The 26743-nt window shown below is 40.1% G+C and overlaps 1 protein-coding gene and 1 long non-coding RNA gene across 2 annotated transcripts in view; both read left to right on the forward strand.

Annotated features, from left to right (window-relative positions):
• LOC135735693 (receptor tyrosine-protein kinase erbB-4-like) overlaps positions 1 to 26743 on the forward strand; it is a 194541-nt gene that overhangs the window by 88722 nt on the left and 79076 nt on the right. The window contains exon 2 of the mRNA XM_065254188.1: positions 19202 to 19353. Coding sequence (XP_065110260.1) covers positions 19202 to 19353 — 152 coding nt within the window. The remainder of the gene's footprint in view (positions 1 to 19201; positions 19354 to 26743) is intronic.
• On the forward strand, positions 15385 to 17079 carry LOC135735474 (uncharacterized). Its single transcript, XR_010527608.2, has 3 exons — positions 15385 to 15743; positions 16570 to 16674; positions 16966 to 17079. It is a non-coding gene; the product is annotated as an uncharacterized lncRNA (long non-coding RNA).

Raw genomic sequence — 26743 nt, forward strand, 5'->3', positions numbered from 1 at the left:
CATGGAGGCAAGGTAATGCTGGTTTGTTTTGATCAGCCAGTTTGCTACGCCGAACATTGCATACATTTTAGTAAAAGTTTCACCAATGCTGCATTTGAAACCGCCTACAATAATAAAATAAATGAGAGATTTACAGTCGCTAGCAAATTATAGCAATAACAAATAAGACAAAGACTGATTTTGACTGTACGGTTGGTGTTGAAGATAAACTTCAGGTTATTTTATCCTCCTTCACTAATGTACATAACTTGTGGCAGTGGAAGTGAAGGCAGTGTCAAAGATGTAATGTCAGTCAATGAGTGATAGTGAAAGGAATCATTACTCTCAGTCCATTGACTTCATTATAGCCTCCCGCTGTAATAACCATATATCAGACACCCTCATTCACTCCATTCTGTATTTATTGATTCACTATTTAAGGTTAGATGGTCCAGGTCAGGGATTGAACCTCATAATGTTTTATTATTATGAACTGCTGCACACGCAGAAGTCAGTCACCGTGTTGTGCCAAATGCAAACCTACACTCGATGGACTGTTGCTACTTGCAGTGCTTTCAAAGCTTTATCTATATAGCAGTAAAGTCATCAATTCTGTGGAATGACACAAATGGGAGTTATGGGAGTTAAAAAAAATCCAAAAGAAATTGAAACAGTGTTATAAGTAAGCATTCTACGGTCACCATTTGCCAAGAAGTTGCACAAATGTACAGTACAGTAGGATGAATTCAGGTAAAACATGACGCCTGAGATGTCTGTCAAACAGTGTCCCCTCTTTTTTTATCTTTTTGAGGTCTCACCCTGAGATGCTTTTTAACTTTTTCCAGCATTTTTCATGATTTTCACAAAAGCTGAATGCCTTCCAGAAAATGTTTTTCTTAAAATATATAAACATACAATATGTCAAATGAAAGAACAGACCCTCTGCTTTAAAAAAAAAAAAGTTTCATCCTACCTTCATTAGTTCTCTTTTTATCACCTCTCAAGTATGGGTAGATTTCTTCAAAAACACCAAATGTTGAGCAAAAAGCTGAGATAATTCCATTTTTGTGAAGGACTTTTTATAGAGATCAGATTAAGAGCGATCCTCAAAACATTTACAGACATACAGCTGTTTGCCCTCGGGTGATACTTCCGAGTTTTATATGTTGCTAAAGAGTGTCACCTGGTGAATAATAGCGGTATTGCAGAAAGCCGCATATACTCGTCATTGGCAGGGAAGCGTTTTTAAAAGAGTTGAAAGGAGTTACCATCTAGTCTGGACTTGTACTGGCCTTTCTTCCTTATTTTCCTTAATTATCTATTACAAAATCATCCATATCATATTTTCTATGATAAAAGTTTTATAATGAAAAAGCTTATCCTGGAACAATTATATTTTTTGTCTGCAAAGCTAATTTCAAATATTAAATACACTCATCTAAGGGATTATTAGGAACACCATACTGTAGTGCCTTAATTCTATGTGGCATTGATTTAACATTCTTTAGAAATGTTGGCCCATATTGATAGGATAGCATCTTGCAATTGATGTAGATTTGTGGGATGCACATCCAGGGCACGAAGCTCCCATTCCACCACGTCCCAAAGATGCTCTATTGGGTTGAGATCTGGTGACTGTGGGGGCCATTTTAGCACAGTGAACTCATTGTCATGTTCAAGAAACCAAATTCTAGCCTCTTTTTCCTATTTGTAGTGGAGATGAGTGGTACCCGGTGGGGTTTTCTGCTGTTTTAGCCCATCCGCCTCAAGGTTGTGCGTGTTGTGGCTTCACAAATGCTTTGCTGCATACCTCGGTTGTAACGAGTGGTTATTTCAGTCAAAGTTGCTCTTCTATCAGCTTGAATCAGTCGGCCCATTCTCCTCAGACCTCTAGCATCAACAAGGCATTTTCACCCACAGGACTGCCGCATACTGGATGTTTTACCCCTTTTCACACCATTCTTTGTAAACCCTAGAAATGGTTGTGCGTGAAAATCCCAGTAACTGAGCAGATTGTGAAATACTCAGACCGGCCCGTCTGGCACCAACAACCATGCCGTGCTCAAAATTGCTTGATTGGTTGATTAGATAATTGCATTAATGAAAATTGAACAGGTGTTCCTAATAATCCTTTAGGTGAGTGTACATGCCTGTACTTTATATAACTGCACTAATATGAATTAAATGTATGTAATGCAGCTTTGCTACAATGAAAAGTTGTTAAAAGTGCTATAGAAATGAACTTACTCGAATAAAAAGATTTCACGAAGATGACCACAGACCTCAGTACTGTACATTTTAAAGCTAGAAATAGAATCCCATTTAATATACAAACATTATATGCACAGTATGAATGTACTATGTAGCCCATGAGATGCATTGCATTTTGTCGCAATGCGCATGCGTCGAACGTCTGCATACAAGGACTATGCTTTGCAAGGCTGTGCGTTCGACTGTGTGCGTACATTCGCGCACACGTATAAAACAGACTATACTCTGGGATTAATAAAGCTATCCTACATGGACTGGAACCCATGACGTTGACGTTGCTAGCACACATAGTAATGTATACATATTGGGACTTTCAGTTGGTAACCAAAAAATCTGCATGGTTTAGCATTAGTGTTATTTTGTGTTGTCTATATTTTGCTTTGCCTGAATATTGTTGCAAGTCGATAGTGAGTTAGCTTCACTTATGAAGTTGTTGAGTCCGATCTGTTTTCCTTGAGAACGTCTCGGTTACGGATGTAACCCTCGTTCCCTGAAGGAGGGAACGGAGACGTCACGTCGTGACCGACGAATTGGGAACTCGCTTAGAGAGACCAATCTGCTTCGTATACTACTAAAACGCCAATGAACTTGGCATTGAGATATTTGCATAATGCTGGCGCCGCCCCGCCAGGTGCCTTTATAAGCAGCAGGTGCAAATAGGGAAAATAGCTTCTTTTCGCTGAGAAAGCCGGGAAAATGAGACCGGCCGATAAACAGCAGGTGGCAGCACCTGTGGCGACGGGACGTGACGTCTCCGTTCCCTCCTTCAGGGAACGAGGGTTACATCCGTAACCGAGACGTTCCCTTTCAGTCGGTCACTACGACGTCACGTCGTGACCGACGAATTGGGAATCCCTATCAAAACGCCACTAGGGGCTGACCTCTTCCAGTGTCTGCGTAAAGCCCTCCGGTTCCACTTAAGGAGGAGGAGAATTAGGTTTTAAGGCAGAAGGCCGGGCACTAGATGTTCCTTTAACCCCACAGAAGTGCCAGCGACTGGGAAGCGCCCTACCTGAGCGGGATAGGAACGCTGCGGAAGCCACCACCCGTCTTAAGGGTTAATGGTGGGCGAAAGTCAACCGTAGTTGAGGTAAAAATGACAGCCGTGGCTGTGTAAGCAAAGCAGTGCTCTGCTAAGGGAAACGTGGGCTAGTAGGATTAACCCCACGGAAAAATACTCACAAAGGAACCCGGTGGGACACAATGTGGAGCCCGAGCCAACACGTAGGTTCGCGAGGATGCAGCTAGTGAAGGCTGACAGCCAATGCTCCGCAACAAAGGCTGCCAAGGCAGCGGAGGAAGAACAATTCAAACCATTACGCATTTTTGTTCTGAAGGCCTTCCATACTGACGCAGTTATGAAGCATCAGATGGAGGCTGCAAGCCGACCTGTGAGACTGTTCTCCGTGCTCCCCCTGGTGAGGAAAGAACACGAGAGGATACAGGCTCAATACGAACACTGTAAATCTAATGAACGTATTAGGTGTCGCCCAACCAGCAGCTCTACAGATGTCTGTTAGCGAGGAACCACGAGCTAGAGCCCAAGATGAGGCAACGCTCCGTGTGGAGTGCGCTCTCAAATTAAAGGGGCAAGAAATACCCTGAAGATTATAAGCCAGGGTGATAGTATCAACTATCCAATGAGACATCCTCTGCTTAGTGACAGCTTTCCCTTTCTGCTGGCCACCATAACAAACAAAGAGCTGGTCTGAGGTCCTGAGGCTTTGCGTGCGATCCACGTAGAGTCGCAGTGCGCGTACGGGGCACAACAAAGCCATGGTTGGGTCTGCGTCCTCCGGGGGCAGCGCTTGCAAGCTCACCACCTTATCTCTGAAGGGAGTGGTGGGAACTTTGGGCACGTAGCCTGGTCTGGGTCTCAGTGAGACAGCAGGACCAAACTAAAAGCACGAATCGTCAACAGAGAATGCATGTAAATCCCCTACTCCTCTTCATGGAGGCCAATGCTATCAGGGTCAGAGTTTTCATTGATAAAAACCTCAGACTCGTAGACTGCAAAGGCTCAAAAGGGAGACCTGAAGGCTTCAGCACCATGGACAGGTCTCAGGAGGAAAGAGGGAGGGCGCGAGGGGTTTAGCCTGCGAGCGCCTCTTAAATGTAATAATTAAATCATGCTGGCCAACTGATCTGCCGTTGATAAGAGAGTGATGAGCAGAAATAGCGCGATATCAACTTTAATGGCGGAGGGACAGCCTACCATCTAACATATGTTAAAGATATAAAAGCACAATGTTAATGGGCATTCTCTGGGGTCCTCGCGTTGCGAAGAGCACCGGATGACGAGAAAGGTTTCTTTAAGCGCGTAAGCCCGTCTTGTGGACGGTGCTCGAACCGCGTCGATGGTGTTAGATACCGCTTGCGATAAATCACCTAAACCTTGCGCGCGCTCAACGACCATACATGGAAATCCCACAGGTCGGGGCGCGGGTGCCATAATGTGCCCCTTCCTTGAGAAAGAAAGTCTTTCCTCAGGGGAAATCGTCAGGGAGGGGCTGTCGCGAGGAGCATTAACTCTGAAACCCAATTCCTGGAGTCCAGTACGGGGCGACTAATAAAAGGCTCTCCTCGTCCTGCCTGACTTTGCACAGAGTCTGCGCAATAAAGCTCACTGGAAGGAATGCTTCTTAACGCATCCCCCGCGGCCAGCTGTGTGCCAACGCATCCACGCCGAGGCTGCCCTCGGTTAGTGAATAAAATAGGCGACAGTGGGTATCGTCCGGCGACGCAAACAGATCTATCTACGCACAACCGAACTTCTTCCAAATTAGCTGGACCGTCTGGGGGTGGAGTCGCCATTCGCCGGGGGCGCAGCTCGGGAGCGCGTCTGCCGCTGTATTGAGCGTACCCGGGATGTAAATGGCACGAAGGGACCTCAGATGCTTCTGACTCCAAAGGAGGAGATGACGAGCGAGATGCGACAGGTGACGAGAGCGCAAAACCGCCTTAACGGTAAATAACGCAACAGTCGCAATGTTATTGGTGTCGGCTAATACATCCTTCCCTCGCATCTCCATAGCGGAGCGTACAAGTCCCAGATATACAGCGCACCGCTCGCGGCAGTTGGGGTGCTATGCACACCCCTGAGACTGCAAGCCCGTCATACGTGGCTGATCATCCCGTGCTGAGGGCATAGCAATATACAGAATGCCAGGAGACCCCTCAGGGGCATATCTTCTATCGGAAATGCCGGGTCTACCACGGGGAAAAATTGAAATGACACGCAGGTGCAATGTTTACACGGTGTATGTCGGTGTGCCACGTTCTCCTCGAGACTCGATCGTAAGCCAACGCTGAAGCGGTCTCATATGAAGCAGCTAGGGCGGCGTCACAGCCGCAGCATGCTGTCATATGTCCAGGAGCTTCTGAAATTGTTTCAGAGGGACCGCGTACTTCCCTCGAATTAAAGCGAGGCAAGTCAGAACTGACTGGTTGCGCGCTCTTGTAAAACACGCCAATTAGTCGATCGAGTCTTATTTCCATACTGAGAAAAAGGATCCTCTGCACGGGGCAAAGTTGCTCTTTCCCAGCCGACCTGAAGACTAAAACGAGCGAGATGCCGAAGCATTAACTCTCTGTGTTCGCGCACGTCTGCCAAGAACGGGCTATTATAAGTCGACGTAGCTAAAAGCAGAATGCGAACAACGCTCCCTCTCTGCCATTTTAATGCCGTGACTATGGAGACACGGAGAGAGAGAGACAGCTCGAATGGTGCACTTAGTATTAATATGCCCACCCCACGACGCAGAGCGAAAAAACGGTCTAAAGCGAGGGGAGATGGACACATAAAGTACACGTCTTACAGGTCTAAGGCTGCAAACCGATCTGAATATTGAAATACGAGCCTCGGCGTTATCATCCAAAAAGAACACCTTCGTAGAGCCGGAGCGTAAATCAAATCGATCGTAACCCGCCGCGTATTTTGGGTACTATGAGATAAAGGCTGGAAAACCCCATCATCATCATCTCGGTAAGAGGGACCGGCTCGAACATCCTTCGCCAACAGGATATCGACTTTTGCACGCAGTACATGTGCATCGGACGCTTTCACCACAGTGAAACGAAAGCCCGAATTTTGGGGTGTGCCGGATTCGTAACCGAGGCGGATCGTGCGTAAAACCCAACGAAACGGGCTGGGAACTGAAGCCAAGCACCCAGGCACCGTACGAGGAGAAATAACGACACTACCGAAGTACCCGCGGTGGGGCAGCGAAGCGAGACAGGCGGGACTGCCGGTGCGTCTGCTGTGACAGCATAAACATCTACAGTATGTGTGTGTGACACTGACCTGAGCCCGCTGAGGGTAACGGTCGTCTGGTCTCCTCTACGGAGGGCGCAGACTCCGATGAGGGTGCTGGTGGTCCGGTCTCCTCAGCGGAGAGCTCGGACTCCTCAGGTCACCCGTTGGCGATAGAGGAGAGGTAGGGGAGCTGGTGTGTACCCGCTCACGGCTCTCTCGATCCTCCGGAGACCTAGAGAGGGAAGAGGAATGCACTCTTATGTGTGGTTAAGTGGGTACCGGCCGAACAGCCGGTGGAACATATGCAACCAAGGTTTTTCCACCCGACCCTCTATCGGGGGAAGGAGCTCCATCTCCTGAAGAGTGATCCTCTGCCAATCCGGGTCGCCCTTCACTGGCCACTTAAACTCCCGAATTTCACGGGAAGCGGCTAAGCGGGCGGGGCGAGCTGCTGACGACCGGTTCCCCTGCGCTGCCGAGATGGGGTCCGAGGAGGGGAACGGAGGTGGTCGCCGCAGGACGCCGACGGCGAGAGGCAGACTGAGGAGCCGGCGTGGTGGACCAAGGGCAGCTCTCTTCCGCCGGGGCATGACCTAGGAGATCGCCTCAGTCTGCGCAGCGGAGCTGTCCGACTCCCCTGGCTCGCCGAAGAGGCCGGTCTGTGAGACAGGAGCATTCAAGTTGTTCTCGTCTGCGTCCGTCATGTCAGCCAGACACAGCCAAAGGTGGCGATCTTGAACCACTGGTGGACATCGCACGACTGAAGGTCGCGGGCTCCCTCGTAAATCCTTGGTGAGCCTGCAGCAACGTTATTGCGTGCAGGGCCGAAGCCGCCTCTCCGGCATGCCTGATGGGCAGCGCCCGTAACCGGACGACTGTCTACAAACACGGGAGGAAAGGGTTGGGTGGTCCCTCCAGGAACGCATCCCGCTCCACTGAAGGGGTCCCCGTCCTTAGCGGCTCCGTTGGTGAGGGAGGTGAGGGGTGAAGCTGAACGGCGGGACGGCCGCAAATCACGTCAGCTCTTCGTGCCGCGGGAAAGAAAGGCACAGGAGGAGAGGACCGAGAGGCCCGAGCAGCTCCGAAGTACCAATCATGTGGGCGGGACGGTTCGGGCGGAGAGGGGTTAACCTTTCCAACTCTACCGTCTCCGCCGCTCGCGGGCACGGCCGCCATCTCCGGAACGACTCTGCCTCGGAGGAAAAATGGACACCCCTCTGATGCTGCAGAAGTGACGGGACCAGAAGGAGGTCCAATGGATTCGGCAGACATCGTAGAACACGACTCTGCAGTCTCCACCGGAGCCTCAACCGGCTGAGGATGAGAAGGCCGGTAGGCGGAGGACGCATCCTCCATCCTACTCAGCGTAGTGACGCGAAGGGCGCCCTGCGAGCGCTTGACAGCCGCACCATGGCGGCGTCAGCACTGCAAAGGCGCGGACAGCGTTCCCGTAGAAACGACAGTCGTCTCCGCAATCCAAGAGGTTTATGCTCTCACAGAGAGAACAGAAACTCTCCACGAACGCAGCCCCGGAGTGCTCGATGCCTGAGCACGAAGACAGCGCTCGTGACCGTCACTGGAACCCCTATACTTCTCGCATCCAAGATCGCACGGCGAAAAGCTATCCTGAAAAGGACGCTGATCTCCGCATATACGAGAGAGTGGCTGCCTTTAACAAGGCACAAAGCTCTCTCGTATCACTCTTTTAGGGAAATTCACTCAGATGCTTAGTTGATGAGCGCACAGGAAGGCAACGCACACACTAAACTCAAAACAATAAACAGATGTAGAGCCGTGGAATAAGCGAAGCGTCCGCTGTGATACTGCTAGTTCAACCAACTTCAGCAATCAAATCCCAACAGAGTAAAGTAGCTTCTCAGTAGCAGATAAAGCCGGCTTTCGAAGCGAAAAAGCTATTTTCCCTATTTGCACCTGCTGCTTATAAAGGCACCTGGCGGGGCGGCGCCAGCATTATGCAAATATCTCAATGCCAAGTTCATTGGCGTTTTAGTAGTATACGAAGCAGATTGGTCTCTCTAAGCGAGTTCCCAATTCGTCGGTCACGACGTGACGTCGTAGTGACCGACTGAAAGGGAACGGAGAGCGACTCTGTCAGCTGGGATTAGTGAAGTGTTTGAATTTGGCCAGTGGGAAAGCAGAAAACAAACGCTCTGCCGAATGTGCACTGCAGGGCAAGAGTCAGACTTTTTTGCCGTCTAATGTTGCATTTTTTTAGGACTGCAGAGAGATCTGAAACAAAGAGTCTTGTTGACTGACTCTCCGGGCGTTTGCTTTTTAACAAGACTTACAAGATATGAAAGGCTCATGATAAATTATACTGGGCCGCTTTTTTACTCGACTGTATCACTGCAGGTTTATTTGGGTTTAACTGATGTTTTTATACTAATTCACGCTTCTGTTTTGTTTCTAAAGTGTCTCAGGGTGAAAGGTAGCACAACATCTTTTGCATAAAATATTTTACGTCTGTCACAGGAAAATATTACGATTACTATGGGTGATAGCATTGTGTTGCACCCAGGGAGCACACATCTTGAAAAATGTATACCATGTTATTTGCAAAAGCCTTAATGTAAATGTATTTTACTTCTACTAATACAGATCAGTGATCATTTAACACAGTCTCACCCCATGGCGTCAATATTTGACGACACTTGACCATGCGTCAATATGTTGACGCGGAGGGTATACCTTTCGCGTCATTTTTTGACGAACTGGGGACTTCAATACTATTACGTCCGTTGCATTCTCTTTCCTATTTTCTTACCATTTTCGCGTCGGTTTAGGGTTAGATTACGCAAAATTAAACAGTGTACGCGAAATTAAACAGTTGTCACCTGGCGTTGGGGTTAGAGTTAGGTTTGGGATGTCATTATGTAAATCTAACCCTAAACCGACGCGAAAATGGTAAGAAAATAGGAAAGAGAATGCAACGGACTTAATAGTATTGAAGTCCCCAGTTCGTCAAAAAATGACGCGAAAGGTATACCCTCCGCGTCAACATATTGACGCATGGTCAAGGGGTGAGACTGGGTTGGATCATTCCACATTTTAGCTTCTCATCAAATTATTGGCTTTGAGTTAACAGTAAGATTGCGAACTCAGCTCAGTCCACAGCTCAACCCTCCCTTTTAAAATGCAGAGAAGCTACGGTAGCCGCCACAGGTAGAGGTCTTCACAGGTCCACTTAGATCCGAAAATCTGAGGTCCACCCCAATCACGTTTAAAAATAAGCGGCCTCCAGTGTCCGGTAATTTTAAATGAATGTGTTTTTGCCCAAGTTTTTGCATGGATTCCTTGTGCTTGTGACATTGTGTGGCTGGCGGAAGTTTAATGTTTGTGGAGCCAGACCTGTCAATCAATTTTGAATGCACACTAAGGGGTCGTGCACACCAAAACTTTTAAACGCAACTGAAAACGCCTGGAGGATGGCGAATGCCAACTGTTTTGAAGTGCCAGCTTTCTTCAGCTGAGCGCTTTGGTAGCTGTGATACTTCAGCTGTGAGCCGTTTGATTGCTGTGGTAATGTCCCGCCCCTCCTCCACTGTGATTGGACGGCCATGTGAGAACTGACATTGACGAGCGGCGCTTTTCACTCAAAGTTAAATATTTTTCAACGCTAAGGGCAGAAAATCGGGTCTTTCTTTAAAAAAAATATTTATGCATGTTGGGGTCGAGTTAAAAGTGATTCTGGACATTTTGGGTCGAGAACATTTTTGTGGACACGAGAAGACTTCTAGCCACAGGACAAACATGTCGTTGTTGACCACGTAGTGGCGAATCACACTTTGTAGAGCAGTTTATCCGTTTAGGGCTTCTAAAGAAACATGGTGGTGCAAAATGGCGACGGCTCATTATAAGGTATTAAAAACAAAACAGCTCATTATGTGCGGTTTTTATAGACCACTGATAATATAGTTATGTCTATTATATTGCATTTCGGTCAAGAGATCCTCCTAAAAGTTACACAGTGCACTGCACCTTTAAGTGTTCTGGCAGTTGTAATGAAAACAAGTCCAATTTACTACTACAAAATGTTAAATATCATGCCTGCAAAAAGATGCACATATAAGGCTTTTGTTAAGATGACATAAATAAGAATGAAATGACTTTATACTTTCACAGCTTGAGCTCTATGAACATCTGCGGTCTGATTTCTGAACACACTCGACAAAATGTAATCAATACAATGTGATACTCCACAGTCATCAGAAACATACTGAGCCGAGTGCTTATGAAGAATAAATTTTCCGACAATTACTATAATGCTCACTTGAAGTGCACTTTATTTCACTGTTGCAACCAGTGGCAGTTGTAGCCTATGTTGCGCCCTAGGCGACCCACCCTCCCCTTCAGTGCCTTCTTAGTATGTAGTTCAAACATCTCTATCTGACACAAGCATTATGAAATTTGTAGTGTGTAGTGGTTAACACTTGCACACATTTTAAGCAGTTGTCTTCAGTAAAGGCTTTCAATTGGTTATAACATAAAGAGATTTGTTATAGCATATAAGTAGTGCACAGGCTGAGTTATAGATGAGTGCAATAATGAAATCAGTAGTAATGTGGTAATATGTCACTCTATTGATTCTGTTGCGGCTCTCGGTTACCGTATTTAATGATGTAATGTTAGCCATGGATGTCTAAGTTAACAGAGATTTTACACTGAAACTTTCATTTTTACCAGGAAGCAACTAAAAATGTATAAAGTTTGCTACTTGCTGTATGCTAAAATCCACTGTAGACAAGAAAATAGTTTTCGATTTAAATTACATTTATGCATCTGGCAGATGATTTATCCAACGTGACTTACAGTGCATTCAAGATATACATTTGATCAGTATATGGATCACACCCCCAACTTATGCAAGGCTACACGAGATTTAAATGCACCTATAGTCCTGATCTCTGGGTTTCAGTAATGTTTTCTGAAAGGACTGAAGCATTGAAGAAAGTGTCTGCCCACAAGTCGGCTTTCTCAGAAAGAAATCCATTACTCTTGTGGATTCCTCTGTTTTTGAGGAATGCTGCCGTAGACAGTGTTAACATTGTTTCTGTTGGCAGCGGATCCATGCCGAACTTCCAGAAGTCGATGGGACCAGCATATCCATGACACTGAGTGCATTAACAATAGACAAAGAATTCATGCACAAAGAAGTGTGTGTGTGTGTGTGTGTGTTTATGTGGCCCAGGGAATCACAACTGGCTGTATTGTATGCGAAATTTTATGGGCATCCACACAAATGGTACTGTATACTTAAATATTGTATCATTTAGTTCAAAAGACTTCTATACCTCGGCCAAGAGCCAAGATCAATTTGTTGATGCATGTAAAGAGCTGAGGTAACTCAATGTTCAGTTTGAATGCATGCATTCCCTTGGCTGTGTTCCAGGTTGGATTCGTGATTTAATGAATTTTGTTTCTAAACGTGCTTAAATTAAACTTACGTTAAAAGCTGAAGTGACAGCTAAATGTAACTGCGCTGTTTACAGGGCAGAGATATACAGCTGTAGGAGTTTACTACTGTATGTTAATAACTTTATAATAACACATCGTATGCCACAGTATATGCTCACGTAAAATTAGTTTTCTTTCGCAATTGTTTCAGTTCTGGTTTCATTAAGAATATAATGTAGGGCTCAAAATTAACTTTTCAGTAGGTAGCACTGGTGCTCCCAAATTTTTAAGTTAGGAGCAGCAGCAGAAATTTAGAAGCATCCATTGAATATTTGTAGGAGCACCACAACTTCATCATCCTGAATATTAAAAGCTTAAATTATTTGCCACACACTTGACTTGTGCTTTTAATGTTATTTTAAATTATTTATTTTAACTTCAGTTACTTAGCTAGATACAATATTTTTTTATATTTTCTTTAATGGTTAATTAAATTTTACTTATCAAACATCATGTTTATTCGAATGAAATAACACATATATGCAGTGTTTCCGCTATATACATTCAACCGTGGCGGCCCGCCACGCCTAAAACATCCCCGCCACGCCTGCGGTTGTGGATAGAAGGGATACAGCAAACGAAATCTCGCCGGATGAGCACTGTTTAATCCTAATCCTTCACCCAAACCCAACTCTAAACACAACATTTCACAGGATTGTAGGATGTATGTGTATCTCATGTAGCCAGAGTCGCTGTTTTCATCCTAAAAATCCTACCTCCAAATCTAATCCTAAACTTTTTGGCATTTTCTGTATCCCTTCTAGACAAAACCCGCGGCGGCAGCTCGCAAAATAAAGCTATACCGAAATGTCCGCCCAGCAAGAAAGAAAAAAATTCCTTTCTGGATTCGCGTTGTTCACTCATTTATAAATAAATCTCCTAAAATATAATAATTTCCCCCATGGGTTTAGTTTCATGCACAAATTAAATCAACGGATGATGATAAGGCTACGTCTCTGTTTTGAGAAATAATAATAAAATAAATAAGTCTACACGAAATATGTTATAATTATCAGATTAACAAAACGAATAAAAAAGTATTTGAGTTTCTGTTCTTTTTTTGTGATGCGCTGTTAAACCAAAGCAGCAGAAAACACGTCATGTTTTTAATGATTTTAAATAAGCACAAGGTTTTCTCCTTATTGTGAGTTTACATAAATAAAAATACACAATTTACAGATTCGAATGTTATTTTACTTTTATCTGTCTGGCAATAAATTAAGGGTAATTTAAGTTGCAAGGTCATCACGCGTATGCTGTTCACAGGCGCATATACACGGACGCAGCGCGGGGCTGCGAGAAATGACATGATTAAACTTTCGATTTAACATATTACGAGTTTTTTGGACATTCATTTGTAATCACTGTACTCATATTATCAACTTATCTGGCCATTAGTTATTCAGAATATAGACTATAAGCGCAGCGCGCTGCTGACCACTCAGCTGTCAATCTTCTGTGCTTTAGATCGACACTCACAAAGTTTCACATTAAATGATAAGATGTTTGTCCAAAAACAAAAGGCTAAATACTGAATACAACTCATATAGGACTGCAAGACATTAGTCGAATCTGTTTGGAAGGAAACTTATTCCCGTGGAAGAAAAGGACGTTGGTAATAAAAACTGGAGGCAGACGGTGAGACGGTTTCATCTGTTTTCAGACGAAACAACAGGGTCGGGGTACCCGCGGGTGAAACTTCTAATATTTGATGTAACAGGTGTAATAATATTAACGTGTTATATGCGTTGTAGATCCAGGTCGGGACTCAATATGCGAGCATGAACTGCGGGTCTAACATCCAAGAACAGAATTAGACTCGATTCCGACAGGTAACAGTTTTTAAATGTCCCCGTGCTTATTTGTGTTTAAGATCTGTCTGCGAAGAGCATAAAGGTTTCTATAACTGCGCGATTTGCGGTGTGACCGGGTCAGGCTCTTTGTCAAACAGGCCGGGTGTGGAATAAATTGCTGCTGATGTCGGGTGTTCTGTCAATCACAGCGGTGCGGATTATCAAACAGGATTGTGCGTGACTTTGCAACAGCTCTGTAACGCTAAACCCGAGCACGAACTTGCACACTACATTAAAACTACAATGAAAGATCCGTATGAAGCTATAAAACTTATGTATTTTTTAAGAAAATACAGTTTAGATCAAACATAGAAAAAGCAATATGCTATAAATATAAGGAAAAGTAAATGACAGCATGAAAATGATAAAAAATACATGTTAGTTTACTGTAGCCTATTTTCTACATTAAAAAAAATAATGTACATTTATAATCATCATGGGCGCCGCCACAGCTGGAAAAAATCCTAGAGGAAACACTGTATATGTAATAATTTAACTTTTCTAAAATAATCAAATAAAATCAAAACAAATTCATTCCCATCAATACATTGCATTTTTATTTTTAGTCTGCATAATAAAACTTTGTTTAAATTAAAAAGTAAAATACAAATCTTTTGATTGTGTTTATATTACTTAAGAAATTTTAAATAATTATTAGTAGATTTTACTATACAATAGTAATATATTTCTGTTAACTTCATTACGTTCAACAGACTTTTATTTTGATGAGTTTTCTGTGTTTATTTTTTATTATTTTACAAGTCGATTTTACTATACAATAGTAATATATTTTTGTCATTATGTTCAACAGACTTTTATTTTGATGAGTTTTCATTGTTTTTTATTATTTTAAAAGTAGGTTTTACTATACAATAGTAATATATTTCTGTCAACTTCATTACATTCAAGAGAGTTTTATTTTCATGAGTTTTCAGTGTTTTTTTGTTATTTTAAAAGTAGATTTTACTATACAATAGTAATATATTTATGTCAACTTTATTACGTTCAAAAAACTTTTATTTTGATGGGTTGTCAGTGTGTATTTGACTGAAAGCAGCTCTGAATATGAACTAAAAAACGCACGAAACAGAGTAATCCGTGTAAAGTTTTATTGGTCTCTATGAGACGTTTGCTATTTTTTTACAGTATATGCGTACGTTTCATAAAGAAATGAAAACCAGTCGGATCACAACAATCATTTGCACAAATGCTCCCTAAAATAATTTCAGCAAATAAATTTCATGAGCATATGCAAACAAAATGGTCACAAATTTCAGCCCTAAAACCTAGTTTGTGTGGTTAATTGTTTACTCAACTTTTACAGGCTGTATTGATTTAATTTTGATTGACTCTATTTAGAGCATTAGTCATTTTTGGGTATGTGATTTACTGTGGTATTCTTTTAACTTTCGCTTGCTGTGTGTTTACCTCTTTTTCATCATAATCAGGTTCATTGTTTCATTATTGAGGTCCCCTTCAGGAGTTAATTTACTACTGATTATTGTTGCCTTTACTTACCCGGTGGTCACATAAAGCCATAACCATACACTGTAAAAAATTGCTGTAAAAAAACGGGGAATTTTGGACAGTAATTTACCGTTTCTCATAAATACAGTTGAATACTGTAAATAAACATTAATATGACAAACAAAATAATAACAGCAAGCTCCTGTTCAGTCTTACGGGATAATACAGTATTTTTTGGTTTGGTCAGGCATGTCAGACATGTGACGAGCTCATCTGCAACCATGAGTAAAACTGATTTAACTACACTGTTTTTCTGCATTTTATTATACGAGAAGGAAGCAGAATTAAAGACTATCTATCCATTTTCACTCCGATTGTGACCCTACCAGCACTGAGACGGACGACGAATTCACTTGTTTTTTACTCCTCGCCTGTATATCAAGGTAAGCACAAACTGAACAGAGTCTGTGTTTCTAAGTAAAATAATTGACAAAATGTTATATATATTTGCTTATTTTTGAAATATTTCTAAAAACGATTTATTTGATTTTGACATATTTAGGGCAGATTGTTAAACGAATTGGCAACTAGCTATATAGGTTAAATACAAATAAAGATGCTAATGTTAATTTGCAATCTAATCAAATGTCTGACTGATGTGCGATTATCTATTGATATTTTTTTTAAATCTACATGAGGGATTGGGCTCTGTTTCACCATTTGTTTGTATCTTTTTTCAATGTGTGCACTTTTAATCTTTGTACAGTGCCTCGTGAATGTGTTAGCATTTAGCCTAGCCCCATTCATTCCTATGGCTCCAAACAGGGATGAATTTAGAAGCCACCAAACACTTGCATGTTTTCCCTATTTAAAGACTGTTACATGAGTAGTTACACAAGTAAGTTTGGCACAAAATAATACTTTTGTTTGGAGCCATTGGAATGAATGGGGCTAGGCTAAACGCTACATTCACGAGGCACTGTACAAAGATGAAGTGCATGCATTGAAAAAAGATAGGGCTGTATTAATTTGTCTAAGTTGAGGTAAGAACATAGTAAAATATTGAAAATGGCTAGTCCAAGGCTGATACTGCTGGGAAAGTGTGGAGTATAGAACAATACAACAGTAGGCCTATAGAAAAGTCTTTCAGTCTGTCTAAAAAATCTCTTTCTGTAATTAATATCATTAGCTTTTCTAAGTAATGGATTTGCAGCTGTATAATATCTGATAGTTTTTTGGGACATTAACTATAATTGTTGTCTGCATCAGTTGCTGGTGATGAAGTCACATTTGGAGGTTGGATGATCAGCAGTGAAAACATCATCATCTGTGAAGGCAAGATGAAGCTGCGAGGACACTGGAGTTTGTTCAAAGGTAAATCCTCTACTAGCTGTTCAAGAATGTCACATTGCGTTAAATTAGTGTCTCTTTCTTTTTTGTAAATTGACTTTGATTGCATTAGGTCTTTTAAATAGTGAGTTGAAGTTTAAGATATAGACATGGGTTTAGGCCAAATTTGATATCATGCTACATGTTTTTGAATAAAGTATTTCTCTCTCATTAATGCCAGAATGGCAACAACCTAGAATATTTATACTGTGAATGCAGTTGGTTTTATCTGTCTTCATTGCAATTAATCTTTACTTTTCTCATTGTACTTTGTAGATGCTTAATTGGTGTGAACCCTAAGAGGTGAACAAAAGCCAGGCAGGTGAAGGTGTCCGAGAAGACAGGAAAGCTTGTCCAGAAAAACGCAGCAACTGTTAATCCCCATGTGACAACCCTCATCAAAAACTTCATGGACTTTGAGTGGGGCTTTCACATTGTATTCTGCAGTGTTGTGATATTTATGTGACATCACAGCATTATGTTTTATTCAGCCCAGTCTCATTAGTGAGGCAGAAACTGACATTTAAGAATGCACTGAATTTTGTTATATTTAATAAAAACAGTGTTTTATCATCATCCTTTGTTTGAGAATTTTTTTGCAAGCAATTTTAAGTGTTTATTTTAAAATTACATTTTAACAATGCTAGAAAATCACATTCTACAGTATAAATAACAGCAGGAACCCTAAAATAACAGTATGATGCATCCAAACATCTGACAGTATTATACTGTGCAGCTCCCTTTTTTTACAGTACTGTCTCGTAATATTTGTACAGTAAAAAACTGTTGTTGTAAATTACAGTAGGTAATCTGTAAAATTACAACTATATGCTGGCAAATCTAGCTGCCAGTATATTACTGTAATTTAACAGTGAAATTTTTTACAGTGTACCACAACTATAGAGATTTAGTTATTGATCAACCCTCAAACCACAAAAGCCAATTTTTCTTTATTTCTGTCCGCTTTTCCAGACAAGCTTTATCTTTAATATCTGAAGATAGCGAGGGTTACAACATATACAACATACAATTCTTGCATTTCGGTCTTAATTTTTAAAATATCACAATTTGGTCTTGTAATGCTGTAAATGTATTGTTAGTAAAAAAAATCTTAGTATTTTTGTCTTGTTTTCAATAAAAATATCTAAAAATTCTTAAATTAAGATGCTTTTTCTTGATGAGCAAAACGATTCAAGAAAATAAGTGTAGTTTTTAGAGCACACATATCAAATTTAAGTGATTTTGTGCATAAAACAAGCAAAAAATTCTGCCAATGGGGTAAGCATAAAAATCTTGAACCTTTTTCTTAAACACTAAATTCAAGAAAAATTCAAAATTAGCTTACCCCATTGGCAGATTGTTTTGCTTGTTTTATGCACAAAATCACTTAAATTTGATATGTTTGCTCTAAAAACTACACTTATTTTCTTGAATCGTTTTGCTCATCAAGAAAAAGCATCTTAATTTAAGAATTTTTTGATATTTTTACTGAAAACAAGACAAAAATACTAAGATTTTTTTCCTTGAAAATAATTTTTTTTGCAGTGTGCCATCAGTTGTGGTCTTGACCGGTCTTTAAATAAAATTCCGAGTCCTCTTTGTCTGAGACCAAGACAAGACCAAGTAAAAATGCGGTCGATTCCAAGACGAGACCAAGACCTTTAAAAAGTGGTCTTGAGACCGGTCTTGAGACCGAGACCGATCTCGAGAACTACAACACTACTACAAGCCTGATGAAAGAAAATGAAAATTGTGCATATGTTATCCAAAGCACATTGGGTCTGCTGCATCCCGTGTGTTCAGTTTTGTTTTTTAATTTTGCTTGAGAAATGTGCAGACTGTAAACATTTTGCTCAAATTAGCCTGAAACACAATGCACACCATTGTTATTTATGAGGGAATGTTCGCGTAAGAGCTCCCACTATACCCTTAAATTAAACCAGGAATGATTTTTTGAATGGTGTCTACCATCACACAGGTTTTAAGCTAGGATTAGTCTCTAGGTTCTCTTATAAACAATCACTCATCATAGTGCTTCACTGAAACATGCTGTTCGACCCACAGTGCTCAGCTGGGTACATAGAGATGCTGTTACCAGACACACATCATTTTTTAATTGAAAAAAGAGGAAACAAACTGGTTTATCTTGAGGTTGTAGATGACAGATGTTTAGCGTTGCTAAAACAGGTCAGAGAAAGAGCAAATGCACTCGGACCTACGCTCAGTAATTTGGCTAATTATTTTCCTAAAGTAATGACCTGTGACTTTACACACAATATGCACAATTCCAGATCCATATGGAGGCAAAACTTAAGATAATGGTTGCCCGAGGATACAGCACACATTGTTTAGAGATGCGAATGTTGCTTTGGACTCCTTCCAGAGTGTTTCACCCTACCTCCTTAATTTTTGTTGGCTTTCATGCATGCTTGGAGAATTATTCAAAGCTTTTGTAGTTAGTTTTTAATCCTGGTTTTTCTTACCTGTTTTTTTGTCTCTCTCTTTTCTACAGTCTGTCCCGGGACCGATAACAAACTCAGCACGTTGTCTGATTTGGACCAGCAGTACAAAACTCTTCGCAAGTTCTACGAGAACTGTGAAGTGATCATGGGTAATCTGGAAATCACAAGTATCGAACGCAACCGCAACCTGTCGTTCCTCAAGGTGAGCCAAGACTGTGATGCAACACTTAAGTCATACAGGGAATGGTATATAAACAGTAGTACATAATGTATGCCCTATTTAATGTTATATGAAGAATTGAAATACTGTTGGTGGACAACCATTTTTAGGTCTCATTTTTCAAGTCAGGGCTCTTGCTAAGCCACTTCTGTGTTGTCTTTGCCATTTTAATGTTGGAAGGTGAACCATATCATTTAGGATAACCAAATACAATACTCCCCTGAGAATGTATTTAATGCTGAAAACATTTATTTTTAATTGTGTATAACTAAACAAACAGAATGTAAGGAGAGTCATTCATATAAAATGCAATTTGGCATCCACTTTGATTAAAGTCAATTAGCTCGCAAATAGAAGAATTCCCAGTGTTCCAATTTCTATTTGTCTGTCTAATGGATAATCAGGGCACTACAATAGAAACTGGTTCCTGTTTCAATCAACGCTGTACATCATTAGTCACAAAACACATCTTTGTTCAGAGATAACAAAAAGTGAAAAATAATAAACGGTGGACTGTATATGTGATCAAGAACCAGGCACAGTGCAGTCATTAAAAAATATATTTGATGATATGATGCAGATATCAACCAATCAGAAGCAGCTGTGTAATAAGTCATATAATAGCACCATCAGTACTGCTACATTTATTATATTTCTGTATACAGTCAAACCAAACTTTATTAGGACATTTTCACATTATAACAGTTTATTCACTCTAGTTTAGATAATGGTAATGAAATATGACAGGAACTCAGAATTATTTGATATTTTACTGCTTTTGGCCATCCTTCTGTTAGTCTCACAAATTAATTACAGTGGGTTGAATAGCTGTCAGCTGTTTAATGTAAGTACATAATGAGATAATACCAATTTAGGTCAACCAATTACCAAGCAATGCTTAATTTTGTTCAGTCTGTGGTGTAAAAAGGTCACATTAGCAATAAAGGAAAAAACACTCAAGCAAAATATGGTTAGGTCAAAGTGAATAATATTGGGTCTCAAATTTTTTATCAATTTTATCTGGCAGTGCACAGAAAGGATGTTTATATTGACCGGTTTACTGTTAATCGAAAGTAAGGATTTATGACTGATTACTACTATCAGTTAAAAAAAAAATGTTAACGCACTGTGCGTGTCGACACGTGCCTACAGACATTATGCCACTTTTCCATAATCTGTGAATGACTTGCACATTACTGCCCAGATATTTGCTGACCATAAACATCTTTATTTTTGCACAAATAGAGAAAGACGACGCAAAAGCAAAAACTTTTGAAATGTGTCCTGCTTTAGAAATGGCCACTGTGATAGATGAAAAAGAGACAATCTGCCTTCTTTGGATATTAATTCTCTGGACTGATTGCGTGCTCTTTGATAGTGTAATGTTGCGTGAAAATTTCATAATGTATGAATCTTGCTTCTTTTCTTGATCTATTGATTCTGTTTGCGTGTTCAAATTAAATAAAATTTTTGTATTGTTTTTACTTGATCACAGATCGTCAACTGTGTTTTTATTCAATGGCAGTTTAATATTAAAATCTTACCAGTTAACGGTTAATGTTCGGTTCCACAGTGTGGGTATAATTTGTCACAGTATAAATGTATAGCTAATGCATTTTGCTTTGAATAAAAGCGTCTAAAGGCATAAATGTTAATTGCACTAAGATTCAATTTTTTGATTTATATTTAAAGATTGTCGGCTTCCATCTCTGATCATGTTAAAGATTTTGACCTCCTTGCTCCTTCACACAGATGTATTAGTCAGTAGCCTCTTTCTATGCAAACGTGACATTTCCATGGAATGTAATTGATGGGTAAAAACAAACAGTCACTTATTGCTTCATAGTGATTGTTGTTTTATTATGCACTGTAAAACCTAAAAGTTAACTCAACTCAAACCATTTAAGTAAACCGGTTGCATTAGACCATTTAAGTTTTAAAACACATACATTTGAGTACTGTGAACTTAAACAAATTGAGTCATATGCAGTTATGCACTTATATTTAAGTTCAGACTACTTAAATATATATGCACATGACTCAAGTTCACAGTACTCAAATGTATGTGTTTTAAAACTTAAATGGTCTAATGCAACCGGTTTACTTAAATGGTTTGAGTTAAGTTAACTGTTAGGTTTTACAGTGTGTTATTTTCTGTAGGAGTTTTTGGCCAACTAAAACAAACCCTATCAGCTTCATATAGCCTCCATCAAATATCCCTCGGTCACTTTATTCCATGCTCCAAGCAACACAATGGGTTAGATTTCATTTGGCTGACTGAAGAAACCATTCAAACTTTACCAGAGCAGAACTTGAAAAAAATAACTTTCTTTCAAATTTAAAAATATACTTTTTCTTATCATACTAGTATGAGGGTCATTGTTGGATGTGTAGAGTGTAAAGGATAAGAGCTGATTTTCTTTTGATTATTTCGAATGTAAAGTGATCAGGGCTGAGGGAAGTGAATCAAAACCCTCTCATGTCTCTGTGTCTTTATTAATAGCTTTTAATCAGTGGACAAGAGAGAGAAAATCTAATGAAATCTTAAAAAATACTAGATTCGAAAAGCTTGAATAATCAAAGTTTCACTATTTTTTTAGGGAAGAAATATGGCCCAGTTGGTGGCCATATTTGCAATGTCTCTGAACAAATACTGTGTTTCAGTCACATAAGACCAACGGCCCTATTTTAATGATCCAAATGCATTGTCTAAAGCGCAGGGTGCAAAGTCAAAATGGGTATGTCGGAATCCACTTTTGTTAGTTTAATGACGGGAACAATGGTCTGTGTGCCTGGCCCACAGTCTAAAAGGGTTCTCATCTCACCATATCCACAGGTGCAAAGTCATCATATACAATAAAGCCACGGGGTTTAGCAAATAAATTCAATATTAGCACTTTTTAAAAGCAAAAAAATAAATACAAATCTGTTACTTACCAGGCTATTTACCAGACTTTTTAAAGTCCTGTAAACTGACCTCATTTATGTTCAAACGACTAAATAATAATCTTTTACATTTTAATCCTTTAATTTTGGATATTTAAAAATGTCTGTTTGCTGCTGCGCATCCATCCGTGTAAAAAGCAAATGCATGTTGTTATCCCGTTTATAGGCGCATATTACTAATGCAACATTTAAATAACAAAAACAATATTGCCCAATGACTTAAGACTTTATGGGCTCTACCCTTACACCCGGCGCAATGCACGACACAAGTGTCTTTTGCTAGTTTCCACCCTGCGCAATTATAATTTTCACGTTTAGTGCCGCGTTGTTTAAATAGCAAATGCATTTGCACCTCCTTTTGCGCCCATGGGCGTTCTGGTCTGAAAATGAGGTGTGTTCAGGTGCATTGTTGGCGCGTTGCTATTTTGAGGCAACTAAAATAGACTACGCCATTGACCAACAAAAACCTGGTCTAAAGTCCAAAGTTAATGGCACAATATGTTTTTTTGTTATTTAAAGAGCGCATTAGTAATATACGCCTATTAACGGGACGACAACGCAGGTTTGCTTATCACATACATGAATGCGCAGCAGCACAAAAATGCTTTTAAATATGAAAGAATAAAGGATTGAATGTAAAAGATTATTATTGAGTCTCTTGGACATAAATGAGGAGTAATTATGAGATGTTAGAAGGCACAAAGAGCTGCTTCACCTGTAGCCTGGTAAGTAAATAATGCTTTGCTTTAAACAAATGCATCTGTTTTTAAATGTTTTTAAATGCTACCTCACGGATTTATTGTATATGATGACTCGGTACCTGTGGATATGGTGAGATGAGAAACATTTTTAAGTAATGCTTAAAAAAAACTCAGGATGCTGTCCAAAGTGCTGAAACCGCTTTCCGCACGTTTGTAAATTCTTTATCTCCTGTTTGTTACAAATAAAGTATTTTTAGAGTACAAACCTTTCTTACATACTTATAAAATTTTTTTTGATGATATTGGATAGCTATACATTTAAAGCAATTAAAAGCCTGCTTTTTTACTTCCATGACTAAAAGAAAACGGGTTTTAAAGGTTTTAATAAAAAATAACAATTATTTAACATTAATCCTAAACTGGGGATCTTCTTCCTCCGCTTAGTTTTTCAGTTTACAAAGTCCATCATCTAAATAGGGATTAGACATAGCGCCAGTGCAACTGGCTTTTAAAGGGGATGAGAGCTGAGACTCTCATTGGTTTATTGTACGTTATGTCCAAAATATTCCCATTAATCATTAAAAATATAGGACCAACACTTTTCGACCATGCACTCGGCGCACAAACCATTTTTCCTGTCGTTAAATTAGCAAAAGTGGATTCGGACACGCCCATTTAGACGTTGCGCTGTGCGCTTTAGACAATGCGCTTAGATCGTTAAAATAGGGCCCTTTATCAGGTTTTAGTTGGTCAATGGCATTATCTATTTTAATAGATGCGTCTAAACACACCTCGTTTTCAGACCAGAATGGCCATGGGTGCACAAATGGGTGCAAATGCGTTTGATATTCAAACTTCGTGAAGCTAAACGTGAAAATAATAACTGCGCCGGGCTGAAACTAGCAAAAACAATTGCGCCACGCTTTGCGCTGCATTGCGCAGTGTATGATAGGGCCATATGTCTTATTTGTTTTTAACCCATCGGCAAACCCAACTGATGGCTTTAAATTGTATGCTGGGTTCAAATATGGACATTCATTTGGTTAATTAAACTGTTACCTGTAGGTTTATTTATATTTTACCCAATCATGGGTTGAAAAGAACCTAGCATTTTTTTCTTATAGTGATCAGTGTATCATCTCTTCTCTGAGACGTTACGTGAACTCTGAATATTTTTAAATATCCAGTCCTTTGATAAGATTTTGTCTTTTTTAAAATCAAAGTAACTCTCATCTTGAACTTTCTTATCCCACGCATTTTTTAAAGGTTTTCCCTCTGCAGTAGAAGGTTCTTTTAAAATCTGTTAAAGAGTAACTTGTGAATACTAATTTATTAATGTGGTTTTCGTTTCAAATAACGAATCAAAGTCTTTTTGTAGAATTGTTGCCCAAAACCATTAAACTATGAAATGTAATTAGATTTGCTGTTAATTGTAATGTTGGATCAAATATAAATGATGAGTACTTGTGCATGTAGTTAGCATGTTAAAGCCACCTAATATGAGAAGTTCACTTTTATATGTTGTTTGAACATAATTGTGTGTCGCCTGTGTCTGTACAAAATGATAAAAATCTGCCATTTTAAAAAAAAAAGTCTCATGGGCAAGCTGTTTGCTTTTTTGAGCAAACTGAGGTCACTTTGCGCAGGCCCCACCCACAATTGTCCAAAGACCACAGATGGGTCATAATTTCTATGTTAAATCATTCATTACAGCACATTAAATTTGAACAAATAAGTAAAGTGATTGTCTTATTTAAAACGGTGTATGTTTTCAGTATAGATTAAAAGAGGGAAGGGAGGGAAGCAGCAGCTCATTTGCATTTAAAGAAACACACAAAAACAGCATCTAAAAATGAGCTTTTCAAAAATGTGTAATAAATGATTTGTAGGGTATTTGGACCTGTAACTTCACAGGCACATTCTTGGGATACCTAAGACTAATATTACATCTTGAAAAGTTGCCATATTAGAACTGTATTCAATCTCACTGCTAGATGCTGCTAAAACTCTTCACAGTGGAACTTTAAATGCTGGGATTTGGATTAAACACTTTTTTATGGTATTTTTTCCTAGTCACTTGCAATTGAAGCCTTTTCTCCTGTGGAGATAATCAAATGCAGAATAATAACATGTTGTTTAGAATCTGGTTTCAAAAGTGTAATAAAGCTACAGTTTTTTCAAACACATTCATTTTCTCTTTATTTCCTTTCCCATATAACAGCAATCAGTTTGTCTATAGCTCCACCCCTGAAATGTTAATGTTCCACCACTAATCACATGCTTTTATTCTAACACCCTCCTTTTATGATCTAATGAATTATCAATAGGTCAAATTAAGCCCTGCATATATTTTTTATCATCCAGTATCCTCTTTCACTTAAAAAATATGAATGATTATGAAAGTAAAATGGGTTGTGATCATCATGGCCATGCACAGACATTTTGAGGGGCACCTCAGACATTAATGAGGAGGGCATCTTGGCCGATAAAGGCAGAAAGGCAGTGGCTCTAGCCCCCTGTGCATGGCCCTGATTAAGACTATTTAATATCTGCAGAAACCCCTTTAGGTTGTAAGCTAATATTTCATAATAAATGTCCACAGATCAGTGTTGGATTTTAAATTCAAATCAGTGTTGGATTTTGACTTCAGATCAACGTTGGATTATGACGTTGGATCAAAGTTGGATTTTGATGTTGGATCAACGTTGGATTTTGACATCGGATCAACATTGGATTTTGACGACAAATCAACGTTGAATTTTGATGTCGGATAAACGTTGGATCCTGACAACAGATCAACAAAGGATTTTGACGTCGGATCAACAATAGATTTTGATGTCGAATCAATGTTGGATTTTGACATCGGATCAATGTGGATCCCGACGTCGGATCAACGTTGGATCCCAACGTCGAATCAACGTTAGATTTTGATGTCGGATCAACGTTGGATTTTGACTTTGGATCAAAATCTAACATTGATTCAACGTCAGGAACCAACGTCGGGAACCATCCGATGTCGAATCAACGTTGGATTTTGACATCGTATCAACTTTGGATCCCGACGTCGAATCAACTTTAGATTTTGATGTCGAATCAAGGTTGGATTTTGATATCGTATCAATGTTAGATCCCAACGTTGAATCAACGTTAGATTTTGATGTCGGATCAACATTGGATCCTGACGTCGGATCAACATTGGATTTTTATGTCAGATCAAAGTTGGATTTTGTTTCCTAAAAGATGTCATATAGACATATTAAAGAAATATTTGATTTAGAATGTATGTAAAACAGCTCTTTAGCAGACATCTTACAGGTGTACCTGTTTGCTTGCTAAGTTGTTAGCAATTTTAGAAGACAGAGAGCAAATCATTACCTACCGAAATACAAAAACAAAGTACCAAATTACTAATTCAGCTGATAAACAACTGAGCTAATGTAATGAAGGTAATGAATCTACCTGTAAATGCAACAAACTTAGGGAACTGTCATCTCCACTCTCCAAAGACCGGACACAGAGTGTGAGAGATGCACTGGAGGGGCTGGGAAAAGACGAAGTGGATTATCAGACTCAGTGGATCTTTAGCAGTAACAGAACATTTTAAGGGGGGGTTGGCAGTTGATGAGAAGGGCACCTCAGTGGATGAAGGCCGAAAGGCAGTGGCTCTAGCCACTGGGCCACCCCCCTGTGCACCGCCCTGGTGATCACTGTTTCAGGTTCACCTA

The sequence above is a fragment of the Paramisgurnus dabryanus genome, chromosome 4, assembly GCF_030506205.2.
Source record: "Paramisgurnus dabryanus chromosome 4, PD_genome_1.1, whole genome shotgun sequence".
Taxonomy (NCBI): domain Eukaryota; kingdom Metazoa; phylum Chordata; class Actinopteri; order Cypriniformes; family Cobitidae; genus Paramisgurnus; species Paramisgurnus dabryanus.